The 11,235-nt window shown below is 56.0% G+C and overlaps 2 protein-coding genes across 18 annotated transcripts in view; both read left to right on the top strand.

Annotated features, from left to right (window-relative positions):
• The first annotated feature begins 1,626 nt into the window (after positions 1 to 1,626).
• Mafg (MAF bZIP transcription factor G) lies at positions 1,627 to 9,996 on the top strand. 12 transcript variants are annotated; one of them, XM_029545811.1, is made up of 4 exons: positions 1,923 to 4,616; positions 5,077 to 5,107; positions 5,212 to 5,275; positions 5,357 to 9,996. In XM_029545811.1, the coding sequence occupies exons 1-4, from the start codon at positions 4,508 to 4,510 to the stop codon at positions 5,807 to 5,809; spliced, it is 657 nt and encodes a 218-aa protein (XP_029401671.1). In that variant the 5' UTR covers positions 1,923 to 4,507; the 3' UTR covers positions 5,810 to 9,996. The 12 variants fall into 12 exon arrangements, with proteins under 12 accessions (XP_021068248.1, XP_021068246.1, XP_029401677.1 ...); XM_021212589.2 differs by lacking the exons at positions 1,923 to 4,616; positions 5,077 to 5,107 and adding an exon at positions 1,627 to 1,807; XM_029545817.1 differs by lacking the exon at positions 1,923 to 4,616 and adding an exon at positions 1,799 to 1,807 and having other exon boundaries at positions 5,212 to 9,996.
• A 92-nt stretch (positions 9,997 to 10,088) lies between these two features.
• The window catches only part of Sirt7 (sirtuin 7), a 6,433-nt gene continuing 5,286 nt past the window's right edge, over positions 10,089 to 11,235 (top strand). For all 6 annotated transcript variants that reach the window (XR_003845133.1, XR_003845134.1, XM_021212389.1 and 3 more), the window contains exons 1-3: positions 10,089 to 10,220; positions 10,287 to 10,424; positions 10,500 to 10,604. Coding sequence is in view for 4 of the 6 variants with exons in the window: in XM_021212389.1 (XP_021068048.1) it covers positions 10,125 to 10,220; positions 10,287 to 10,424; positions 10,500 to 10,604 (339 nt within the window). In the remaining 2 variants the exon portion in view is untranslated. The remainder of the gene's footprint in view (positions 10,221 to 10,286; positions 10,425 to 10,499; positions 10,605 to 11,235) is intronic.

The raw sequence follows: 11,235 nt of genomic DNA, 5'->3' as shown, positions 1-11,235 counted from the left end.
TGGAACTCACTCTGTAGACCAGGCTGGCCTCGAACTCAGAAATCTGCCTGCCTCTGCCTCCCAAGTGCTGGGATTACAGGCGTGCGCCACCACTGCCCGGCTACTTTCAGAGGTTTAATCCATTATCCCATTATCGTCATGGAGAGAAGCAAGGCAGCATCCGGGCAGACATGGTGCTGGAGGATGGGCTTAGAGTTCTGCATTCTGATCCGAAGGCTGCAGGAAACTGTAAGCCACACACTGGGCATAGCTTGAGTATATAAGACCTCAAAGCCTGTCCCCACAGAGACACACGACTTCCAACAAGACCACACCTCCTAATAGTGGCACTCCCTATGGGCCAAGCATTCAGACACATGGATTTATGCAGGCCATTTCTATTCAAACCACAAGTCATAAGGAGTAATTCTCTGTATTCTGAGACTCTGGCTCCAGCCAGTGAGAGATAAAGACCACATCCCCCCTTTAGCACTCCCCAAAGAAATACAATGTAAAGAATTACTTTTTGAGACTGGGTGTGGTGGTACAGGCCTTTAATCCCAGCACTAGATAGGCAGAGGCAGTCTGATATCTGGGGCCAGCCTGGTCTAAACCTTGTCTCAAGAAACCAAATTTGACACAAAGGGCACACACAGGCCCGCCTCCAGCCGGCTTACCCCTTTTTCTTAGCCACCTATCTTAAAGAACCTATCTTACAGAGTCACCTTTTCTCGATTCCCGGAGAAGACAAGGCCAAAAAGAACGTTCAGAACCTCGAAATGAAAACCTGATCCCTCCTACTTTCCATCTTTTTCACTTTTTCAACAGCAGCGGGAAATCTCACAGAAAAAGTAGCAGCAGAATGCACCCAAAGTAGTTTTAAATGCGGCAGAGAAAGGCTGGAAAAGGTACACAACTCTTACAGTGCATGCACACTACCCGAAGAGATGGTCCACGGCCGCAGGCGAAGCCCCTAGCACGCTCTGGAGATTAGAATCATTAGTGAGCGTCCGTCCTCCAAGCCTTCGTGTCATCGTGGATATTTTGGGGATCTGAGCTGGGGTCGGGGCTGTGCCCCTCAACAGCCGCGTCCTTTTCAGCCTGCTGACCCATTTAGAATGAGGTCGTCGCAGCAGAACGGGGTAAGGAACTAAACCACTGTGTCACATCTTCAAAACAGCAAATAGGTTCCCGCGTGGTGACGCTCGTCTGTGATTCCCGCTTTCAGGGAGCCGAGGCAGGAGCATCTCAGGGAATTGAAAGCCAGTCTGCACCCAAGTGAAGAAAAACAAACAAACCCGAAAATACCCACTCAGGTTCTGTCCCATAGACCTCTCAGTCTGAGTTGGCGTGGAGATCTGGAGGGAGCTAGACGCATCCGAGTTGGGGGTCACCCTTCAAAACCTGACTCCCAGGAGCACCATCAGCCGGGCGAGCGACGGGACGACTCCCGCGAGACATTGCCAGGGCGCGGCGGGCGTTGCCAGGGGCGACGGCACGGGGCTGCGCAGGCGTGATGGGGGCGCGCTCGCCCTGCTGCCGCCTCGCCTTTCCCTTTAAGCTTAGGCCAGCCGCGTCGCCGCTTCATGAATGGAACCCACGTGACCAAACATCATGTGACGTCTGAGGAGCGGCGGCGGCGGCGGCGGATTCTGAGCCCGGTCCGGCCCGGCCTTCCTAGCGCGCTTGGCCCGGCCCGCGCAAGCGGCCAGCCCTCCTAAGCCCCCGGCCCGGACCCTTCGCGCCCGACCCTGCCCCGCGCAGCCCCGGAGCGCGCGCGCGCGGCCCCGCCCCAGCCCCGCCTTGGCCCGCCCGGGCCCGCAGTGTGGTGAGTGCGCGGGGCTGGGACGGGCGGCGGGGCCTGGCCTCGGGGTTGCGGCGCACCCGACGGCGGCGCGTGCCTCGGTTTCCCCGCCAGCCGAGAGCCAGCTATTCGCCGGTGCCCCCCTAGAGCCGGCGGACCGGGCGACCGCGAGGCTGGGGACGGGCGTGCGCGCGGCGGCGGACCCCGGGTGCCCTGCGGGGGGCGCGATTTAAGGGCGAGCCGCGCGCGGTTGCCCTGGTCAGCGGGGTGGCCGCACCGAGCTGCTGACTCATCAGGTGTCCGTCGGCTTCCGCGCGGGCGGGTTCGCGCGCGGGCCCACAGGGGAGGCGGCGGGGAGACCCTGCTGCGCGGTTTGGGCTCGCCACGCGCGTGCGAGCCCAGCGGAGACGTGCTGAGTCATCAGCATGAGGTCACTCGGTGCTCCTGCTGACGCTGGGCCAGGGCGGGGGGCCCGGGCCCGCTATCGGCCGATCTAGTCGGGAGGCAGGGCTCGATCCGGGCGGTGAAGGTCGGGCCAGGATCCGGGGTCGTGTTTAAGTTTGACGGACCTGTGAGTTGGAGGCAAAGGCTCTGAAGGAGGCATTGCAGGGGCGCGCCGCAGGTTTCTCTCGGGGTGGAAGGTAAAGCCCCAGGCGTGCGCATCCTTCCCAGGCTCTTGGGCTCCTGGCCCGGGTCCCACAACTGGGGCAGTTCCCCAAACCGGGAGACCGATCGGTGTACGCCGAGGGGAGGAGCTTAGGTGGGCCGAGCCAGCTCGTCTGGGAAGCAAGCTTTCCTTCTGAGTGACCCTGAATGGCCAGGCTGCGTCGGTCCTGGATGGAGAAGACCTGGAGGCAGGGGAGAAGGTTCTGTGGCTTGAAAGAAGCTGGGGCAGCTCTAACCAGCTAAGGCGAGAAAAGGGTGGATCTAGGCAGCTGGTGAGAGTTTTTGAGGTGCAACCATGGAGCAGAAGATGTAGTTCTATTTATCCCAATTTTATTCCTTTCAGAAGAGTTTGGGGTCCCACTGTTGCCTGGAGTTAACAAAAAGTGTGTGCCCTGTTGGGTGTCTGGAGACTCTTGGGAGGTGACAGCTTGTGGGGTGTGGCTGAATGGCTGTTTACTGACTTATCTGTTGTGAAGGCTCTTGAACTCTATTCTGCTGCTTTCCCTGCCCAGGGATTTGTGTCTAGACTGCTTACCTTGTGGTTTGTGCTAAGGGATGTCCCCTTAACACTGAGCCCTGAGGCTGCTCATAGGTGCAGTGTTTTTTCATTTGGTGTGGAACTTGGCCCTATGAAACTTCAAGGTCCCAGAAAAGTGTTAAGCTCTGGAGGCACTGTGCTTCAGCGAACTTAACGTTTTACGTTCTCTTCAAATAACATCAGTACCTGAAGGAGGGAAGACCTAAGTTGGGGTCTCCTGCATTGAGGTTTACAAGCAAGGTTTAGCAAGGAAGGGTTCACTATCTTGCTTGAGACTAATGTCCAGATTGTCCAGTGTGAGAGGACAGAGGTGCCCAAACCTTTTCTTTTCGGTCAGCCTGGATGGGTGGTCCAGAGTCCCTTGGTGTCTTGAGTCTGTCCATAGCTGTGAGTACTTGGAGGGCTGAGTTGGGAAGCAGCAGGTCCAGATCAGCTTCTCTGAGCTTCTTCCTCGGGCCCTGGAAAGCTCTCTGAACTGTATCCCTCAGCGCAGTTGTCCTCCAGAGCTGTCTGCCTGGTCACCGTGTGTCCCTAGGTTTGCAGAAGCCAGGCAGGTAGCTGGAAGTATTGGCTTTCTTGAGACCTGCCCTTCCCCCTTAAGCACACATGCATATGAACGCGCACAGGCACGCGCGCACACACTAGCACACGCACCTTTGATCAGGAGGCAGTTGGCTGCACTTGTGCTGAGTCCAGGCCTTTGGTGGAGGTAAAATCTGTTGAGAAGGCACTTTTCAGCTCCCAGCCGCCACACTCTGCACTTTCCTGTACGATCTCAGGAAGTCACCGTTTTTTGAGCTCAGCAGTCTGTATAAGGGAAGCTCCTGCCAGGACTGTCCCCTCACCTCGACTTATGCTCCTAGTGTGAGTATAGGGCCAACTTGTAAGAAAGACAGATGCCCTTCAGACCTCTAGATCTGAGTTCTACCTTTCTCTTTGATTAAGCAGGACTGATGCCTCTGAAAATGCTCCTAATCTAGTCCTGGTGAAGTACCTCTGGTTTGCTTGCTCTGTGTTTGCATGTAGCCACACCTCCTGCTCAAGGCTAAGAGCAGTAGGGTAAAGCTGATGAGAACAGCTTGGTTCCTTAGATAAGATGGACCAACTCCCCATCCAGCACATTTTTACCTGAAGTGCTCATAGCCTTCAGCCTCCTTTCGAAACCTGCAGCAACCTCACCTCCCTCATTTCCCTGCACCTAACCTGGAAAGGAGAGGATGTACCCGTGGGACTGGTGGTTGTTAGGCTAAGTGGGGATTCCCAGCCTAGGTACACAAAAATGTCCTTGGCAAGGCTTTAGAAAGCTGAAAATGAGATTGAGCCCGGAGGGGCGGCTGACTGTAGGAGGGAGCTGTTTTGTTCCCTGGCCCTGTGGTCACTGACCCTAGGCAGAGAGCCAAAGACCAGCCAGTGACCCGAAGGGGCTGGCTCTTGCCTGCTTCCAGCTAACAGTGCTCTTCCTCTGCTAATTGTGGGAGCCCTTGTGAAACACCCCGTGTCGGGTGGGGCAAGAGTACAGGATGCTGCAACCAAGCCACAGGATGGTTACCCCATCTGTAAAGGAGATGGACGGGGAGGACTGGAGGGGCCTGGGCTCTCCTCCCAGCTGGATTGCCTGCTGCCTGGAAGGTGAGAGGATTCCCAGTCAGCCAGTTAGAACAAACCTGATCCTCTGCCAGAATGAGGCAGGAAGCAACCCCTACCTAAGTCCTAGAGGGAGAAACGGCTTTCTTTTGTCCTGGGCCAGCTTAGGGAACATATATGGGAAGTAGGACCTTGGAATACAGGGTCCCTGGCTGATCCTTGCTTGCTGTTGGTCCCAGTAGTGGGTCTCCTGGGGAACTGCTGGCTGGCCAAAGGAACGGGAGAACGGGAGGGAGGCAATCCGCTGAGTCAGCATGACTCGCCAGGAACAGGGCGCTCTGGGGCAGCACTGGGGTTATTTTTAAAGCTCAGCTTCCTTCTAGGCTTGCCCCTCCTGCAGCCCAGACCTTCTAATCTCTCTCTGCTCCCTTTGTCTTCTGCCTTCACACGGCTGCTGCTTCTTCCCTGGGAAAAAAATCTCCCGACCTCCCACCTGGCTCTCTAGGGAAAGGGCCTTCTGAAGCAGCCAAGCTCAGGTCAGGTGAGGGGCAAGGTTCTGTGGGCTGAGCACCAGGCAGCAAGCTTCCTGTTGGGGTGTAAAAGAGTCTCAGGGTCCTGACCTCTGCTCTGTGTCTTGCAGAGTGCCTGCTCACTGTGTCCCCCGGGTTATGACGACCCCCAATAAAGGAAACAAGGCCTTAAAGGTGAGTAGAGAGGCTGGGCTTGGGGTGCGTCGGGCTGGGCATGCCTACTCTGCCGTGACCCTGTGTGCTGTGCCACTCCAGGTGAAGCGGGAGCCAGGTGAGAATGGCACCAGCCTGACCGATGAGGAGCTGGTAACCATGTCGGTGCGAGAGTTGAACCAGCACCTGCGAGGCCTCTCCAAAGAAGAGATCATCCAGCTGAAGCAGCGGCGACGCACACTGAAGAACCGTGGCTACGCGGCCAGCTGCCGAGTCAAGCGGGTGACACAGAAGGAGGAGCTGGAGAAGCAGAAGGCGGAGCTCCAGCAGGAGGTGGAGAAGCTGGCCTCTGAAAATGCCAGCATGAAGCTGGAGCTCGATGCCCTGCGCTCCAAGTATGAGGCCCTGCAGAACTTTGCCAGGACCGTGGCCCGCAGCCCTGTGGCCCCGGCTCGGGGTCCCCTTGCTGCTGGCCTGGGGCCCCTGGTCCCTGGCAAGGTGGCTGCCACCAGCGTCATCACAATAGTAAAATCCAAGACGGATGCTCGGTCATAGGGACACGTGCGGTTGCCAGGCAGGTCTTTGAGGGGCCACTAGATGCGTGGCAAAGTTGGCAGCCCCGTCCCTCTTCCTTTCATTTCCCTTCCTTTCTCCTCTCCCTTCCCTGTTTCTTTCCCTGCAAAGCACAACCTGCACCCAGGGGCACCGGGCTGAGCCCCTTGATCATCTTCGTCGTCACGCCTGTGTTTTGTACGTTGGGATCGGTCAGTTCAACAGTGATGTTGGGTTGCCCCTAACCCCTTTGTACCAAGGCTGTGCAGGCTAGGAGTCCAGAGTGGGCGCTGTGGGGTGGACGAGAGTGCACGTGGGCAAGTGTACTGGGCTTGGGGCTGCCCTTGTCTCCCTGGTGGTCTGCGTGGGACTTGAGCGCTTTCCTTTCAGGCATCCAGTGGGCCTCTCAGCTTGATCCGGAAGGAAGACATGGGCTCTGCCCTGAGAAGTGATTATGTCTTGAAGCCCTGGGTGAATAGGCCACCAGCCTGGGCACTGGGGCAGGAACCATGGTGCTGGAGCCTGGCACAGTGCACCGGATAAGACCGAATCGCCGGTTATGAGTGTGGGTGGAAGGTGTGTCTGTGTGTCCTGCGATGGGTCCGGTGTCACTGTTTACATGACCTGTTTGTGTGGTTATATAGCCCTTTATTTAAAAGAGAAGTTCCTTTTACGGAGTTATTAAATTATATGTTTAAGAGCTAAAACGGAAAAAAAAAAAGCTGCAGAGTATTTATAAAATTGTCTTAAAAAACAAAAACAAACAAAAAAAAATTTGACCGTATAAATGGAAAAGGGAAGAAAGTATAGTAGAAACTTTGCTAGTTTAAAAAAAAGAATCCCTTTCTTGTAAACCTGGGGACAGCTCTGTGGCTGTTGGAGTTTAGTTTTTATACACAGAGTTATCAGACATTACTTATAAAACTTAGTTTAAAAAAAGAAAAAGAAAAAAAAAAAAAAAAAAAAAGCCAAGCTGCGAGCCCACCAGAGGCTGCCCTCTTTGATATCTCTTTTGCAATTGTACCGAAAGTGACTTACTCCTTTGCCCTTCCTGCTTCCGTCTTGCCAGTGCTGTGGTGTTGTCCGTGCCTGGTGAGGTTTTGTGCAGCCGTCAAGTGCTGGTGCTTCTGGTGACCTTTGACCTGTGGCTGTCCCCGTGTCTTGTGTGTGTGTGCGTGTTTGTTTTTTTGGGTTTTGTTGTGGTTTTGCTTCTGCTGGCTTGCTGGACCCAGGCAGGACATACTCCCCTGGGGCACCGGGGACTGCCTGCGGCTTACCTTCTGCTGCACTTCTCTGTTCCTCTGCCACGTGGTCCCTCTGAGCCTTGGCTTGGTGTTGTGGGTCTAGGGCTTGGGTTAAGGCAGGTGGCAGAGTAAGTGAAGTTGGGAGCTATCGGCCCCCACGCTGCTTCCACATCCACCACCTCTGGCCCTGGGTGGTGACATTGCAGGGACCAAGGTGTCACTGTGGGTGCCCACAGGGCTGTGGCCTACCTGTCCTTGGCCGTCTTCCTTCTGCCCTGGGCTTAATTCCTATAGGCTTCGTTGGGGCCTCCGCCCCAGGGACCTCCCTTGTGGGTTGGGAGACCCGTCACTCACACGTTTCTGAAACCCCATTCTGTGGGGTGGTGTTTCCCAGGCAGATTGGTGGGGGGAGGGCGCCACCGGGGGCAACCATTCTTTCCTGTGTCACTGTGAGAGCCTGGAGGCCTCCACCATTGCCAGACAAGGGCTTTGGCCCCAGGGCCAGGTCTGTTCTTTCCCAGTGTCTGCAGCTCTTGACTCTGGGCCCTCATTCAGCCTCCTTCAGGATCTGCGTCTTCCAGGGATCCGCTGTTCGACTTGGAGGTGCTTCTCTGCAGGTTCCAAGCCTGCCTCCTCACCCCACCTTTGCAGTGGAGGCTGCCCACCTTCCAGGCTTGGTTCAGGAAGCTCCTCATAAGCGGATACCCACCTGCAAGAGGCTACATCCCTGTGTGGGTGGTCACATGGCCTCCTGCTGACATAGCTGGTGTCTTCTCTGTGGGCCCTGGGTCCCTGAAAAGCACAGAAATGTGGTCTGGTGAAAGGAAAGACTGGCCTGACAGGCCTTTACCTCGTAGGCTGGAGGATTTTCACTCAGTTTGACGCAGCGTGCAGGGCTCTGGGAGCAGGACCTCTGCCGCCCTGGTGTTTTGGTGGGCTGCTTTGGCTCAAGGTGCTCAGACACTCCCAGTGATGCCTGAGTCGGATATGAGTGGGAATCTGGACTGTTGATTCTGAGTTACCAGGTGACCTCATCCCCTCCCTTTTGTTCTGTGACTGGTATCCAGATGAGTTGCTGGTGCCGCCTGGCAGCGGAGCTGGCGTGGATCATGTCCATGCCTGGAGGACGAGAGGCTTTCTGAGTGTTTGGGTACTGGCTGGGCTGCTGTGTAAAGCTGAGAATGGCCCAGTGCTTAGGTCCAGCCTGCTGGGAGGATGAGGAAGAGGAGGCTGCGGCTGGGTATGTGTTAAACAGGAGTAGTAGGTCTTTGCTTCTGAACAGGATAGAGCCATGCTCAAGGCTTTCAGGTTGGCAGCATCTGCTTCTTGAGTCTGGGGAACTTTCCCTGTTGAGCCAGCCCTGCAGCTCCACTGTCCCTTCCCCTTGATAATCCTGACAGTAAATCCTGTGTCCAGTTGTGACTGTTGGCTGTTTCTCTGATCATTGTTAATTCCGTTTTCCTACTGTGAGGGTGTTGTGTTCTACTTTCTGACACAGCGAATGGAGAACATGGGCTGAGGCCAGGTCTCCCAAACTTCTCCGCTAAGTAAACCATAATGTGTGACTTCCCTCCTACCTTGACTTTGCCTGACTCCTTCCTTGGACATGGACACTCAGATTTCAAAGAAAACTCACAGTTTCCTCTGTAGAGTATGGTCCCAGAGAGTCCTCCCCTGCGTTGTGTGCAGCTGCTGGGTGTGGTGCCTGCCGTGCAGGGAGCCAGTGGCAACACTGTTAAGGGATCACCACCATCACCAGGCTTCCGGCAGGCTGGTCTCAGTCGTCTTTCAGGTCTGTGTGTGCTCTGTTAGCAGCAGCCTTGGTGATCAGGGTCAGGGCTTGCAGCTTTGATAAGCTACTTGGAGATGGTGAGGCCACTTTCCTGCTACCTCCCCTTCTGGTGTGGCCACTTGGCCAAAGCTCCCATCCGCAGCTGGGGTGTCTGAGCCACAGCCTGCTACACTGCTTCCGCTCTGGGATCTTGAGTTACTTTTTAAGGCTGTGGTTTAGTGAAAGGAACCAACACATTAACAATCCCCCCCCCGACTCCCCCCTCCCCCCAGAAGCCACTGAGTAATTCTTGGCATGTTTTTTCAGTGCCATTGGCCGCCTGGTTGGGGAGCAGTTGTGGAACAGAGAGCCATGGGTTCACTGGAGCTTCTCACAGCTTGCCTGTTCCTGGCATGTGTCCTGGGTGTGTGCTATACCTGCTGGGCCAGCTTCACACATATGTACCCTGCCCCTGGAGCAACAGCATTAATAGCACGGGTGTCTCTGGAAATGTGAGGTAGAGTGTTCTGGGAAGTTCCCTGATAAGATTTCCTTGTTCTCTATGGCCCCAGTTGGGCTTTTGGCCTCTCCAGCAACTTTATGCCCAAACCCCACCTTTCCTCCCATTCTCTGTCTGCTAGTCTCTGAAGCCTTTAACCAAATGGGAATGGGTACAGAAAGCCTTCTCCTGGCAACTTAGGGCAACAGGACAAGGGCTATTGTGTGTCCAGCTCTGTTGGTCTCCTGGTGCTGAGAGGTGTGTCCAAGCAGAGTTGATCAGCCCCTGCCTGCCCTGCAGGGCTGAAGCCAGGGGGAGGTTAGTAGAGAGTACCCAAAATGGGGTGAGGGTCCTTAAACATCCAAGTGAGGAGAGGCTGTGGTGTGGCTGCAAGGTGAGACCCTGTCTCCTGCACCTGGGTAGGGCCATCGGGGATCTGGCTGCAAGGTGAGGCCTGGACTTCGCATCAGTGGAGAGCGATCAGTCACCTGGCCTCAGGAGGCAGCAGCCTTGGTGCCCACCCGTGCCCTGCGCAGTATTTATTGCTAAATTATTGTCCAGGAGGGGCGGCACTGGGCCTGGCCCCCCGGGTATTTATTGCTGTACATAGTGTATGTTTGTGATATATAAGGTTTTCTTTATTTTGTATATGATCAATAAACGCCTTTTAAAGAGATCTGGTGGTATTTATTTGAAACCCGAAGGAGCAAGGGCGAGCCGGAAGGGGTGGGAAGGGCCGGGCCCGCGCATGCGTTTCTGTAGCTGCCGGATGAGGCGGAAGCCGGAAGCGCAGTCACAGGAGCGATGGCAGCCGGTGGCGGTCTGAGTCGCTCGGAGCGCAAAGCTGCTGAGCGGGTCCGGAGGCTGCGGGAGGAGCAGCAGCGGGAGCGCCTCCGCCAGGTGAGCCACCGCCGTGCCCGCGCTCGCGCCGGCGCGCGCGGTCGCTCACCCACTGCTCGTCCGTAGGTGTCACGCATCCTGAGGAAGGCGGCTGCAGAGCGCAGCGCCGAGGAGGGCCGGCTCTTGGCCGAGAGCGAGGATCTGGTGACCGAGCTGCAGGGTCGAAGCCGGCGGCGTGAGGGCCTCAAGCGCCGCCAGGAGGAGGCGAGTCGCGGGCGGCGGGCGGCGGGCGGCGGGCGGCGGGCGGCGGGCCGAGTAACCAGCTCTGGCTCCTGTCAGGTGTGTGATGACCCGGAGGAGCTGCGGAGGAAGGTCCGCGAACTGGCCGGAGCTGTCCGAAGTGCCAGGCACTTGGTTGTCTACACGGGCGCTGGAATCAGCACAGTAAGTGAGGGCCTGCGCGTTGCTTCAGGTGTGGGGCGCCCTCTTCTGGGACGCAAACTCGGGCTGTACAGTGCTGGAGTTCAAATGCTCGCTCACCTTTGAAGTGACTTCAGGGTGTCCTTTCTCAGAGACCCGGAACAATTCTAGGTTTAAGAAGACTTAACTAAGGCAGAGTGACAGGGGTGGCACATGCCTTGAATCCCAGCACTTGGGAGACAGGAGGGTCTTTGTAATTTCAAGACCAGCCTGGTCTGCATAGGGAATTCCAGGTCAGCCCCAGGACTAAAGAATAAATCAATAAATAATAGTTCAGCTAAGTCAAAGAGTTTCAGAATGCGTAACTTATGACTGCCAGTCAAACATGGAACAGTAGTAGGGCATAGTAGCCAACTGCCTGCTATTACCTTCTCCCTTAAGTGCAGACAGACTGATCGATCCACGTGATGTGGACAAACTGGAGCCCTAGACTTTCTCCTGAGCCTGTACTCCTTGAAGAAAGATAAATGGAAAACTGGTGTCGAGTCCCAAATCTCTAATCTCAGGACTCAGGAGGTGGAACCAGGTAGAGGAGGAAGATCAAGATCAAACTCTTCCTTTAATCCCAGCACTCGGGAGGCAGAGGCAGGTGGAT

The sequence above is a fragment of the Mus pahari genome, chromosome 14 (genome assembly GCF_900095145.1).
Source record: "Mus pahari chromosome 14, PAHARI_EIJ_v1.1, whole genome shotgun sequence".
NCBI lineage: Eukaryota > Metazoa > Chordata > Mammalia > Rodentia > Muridae > Mus > Mus pahari.
This window is presented reverse-complemented; position numbering and strand designations above follow the sequence as displayed.

Bases quoted from the DNA above. Each gene is read 5' to 3' on its own strand.
- Mafg (XM_029545810.1), top strand. From the start codon at position 4,508: ATGCTGCAACCAAGCCACAGGATGGTTACCCCATCTGTAAAGGAGATG. The intron at 4,617-5,076 runs GTGAGAGGATTC...CTGGCTCTCTAG, and splicing joins GATTGCCTGCTGCCTGGAAG to GGAAAGGGCCTTCTGAAGCA. The intron at 5,108-5,211 runs GTCAGGTGAGGG...TGTGTCTTGCAG, and splicing joins TCTGAAGCAGCCAAGCTCAG to AGTGCCTGCTCACTGTGTCC.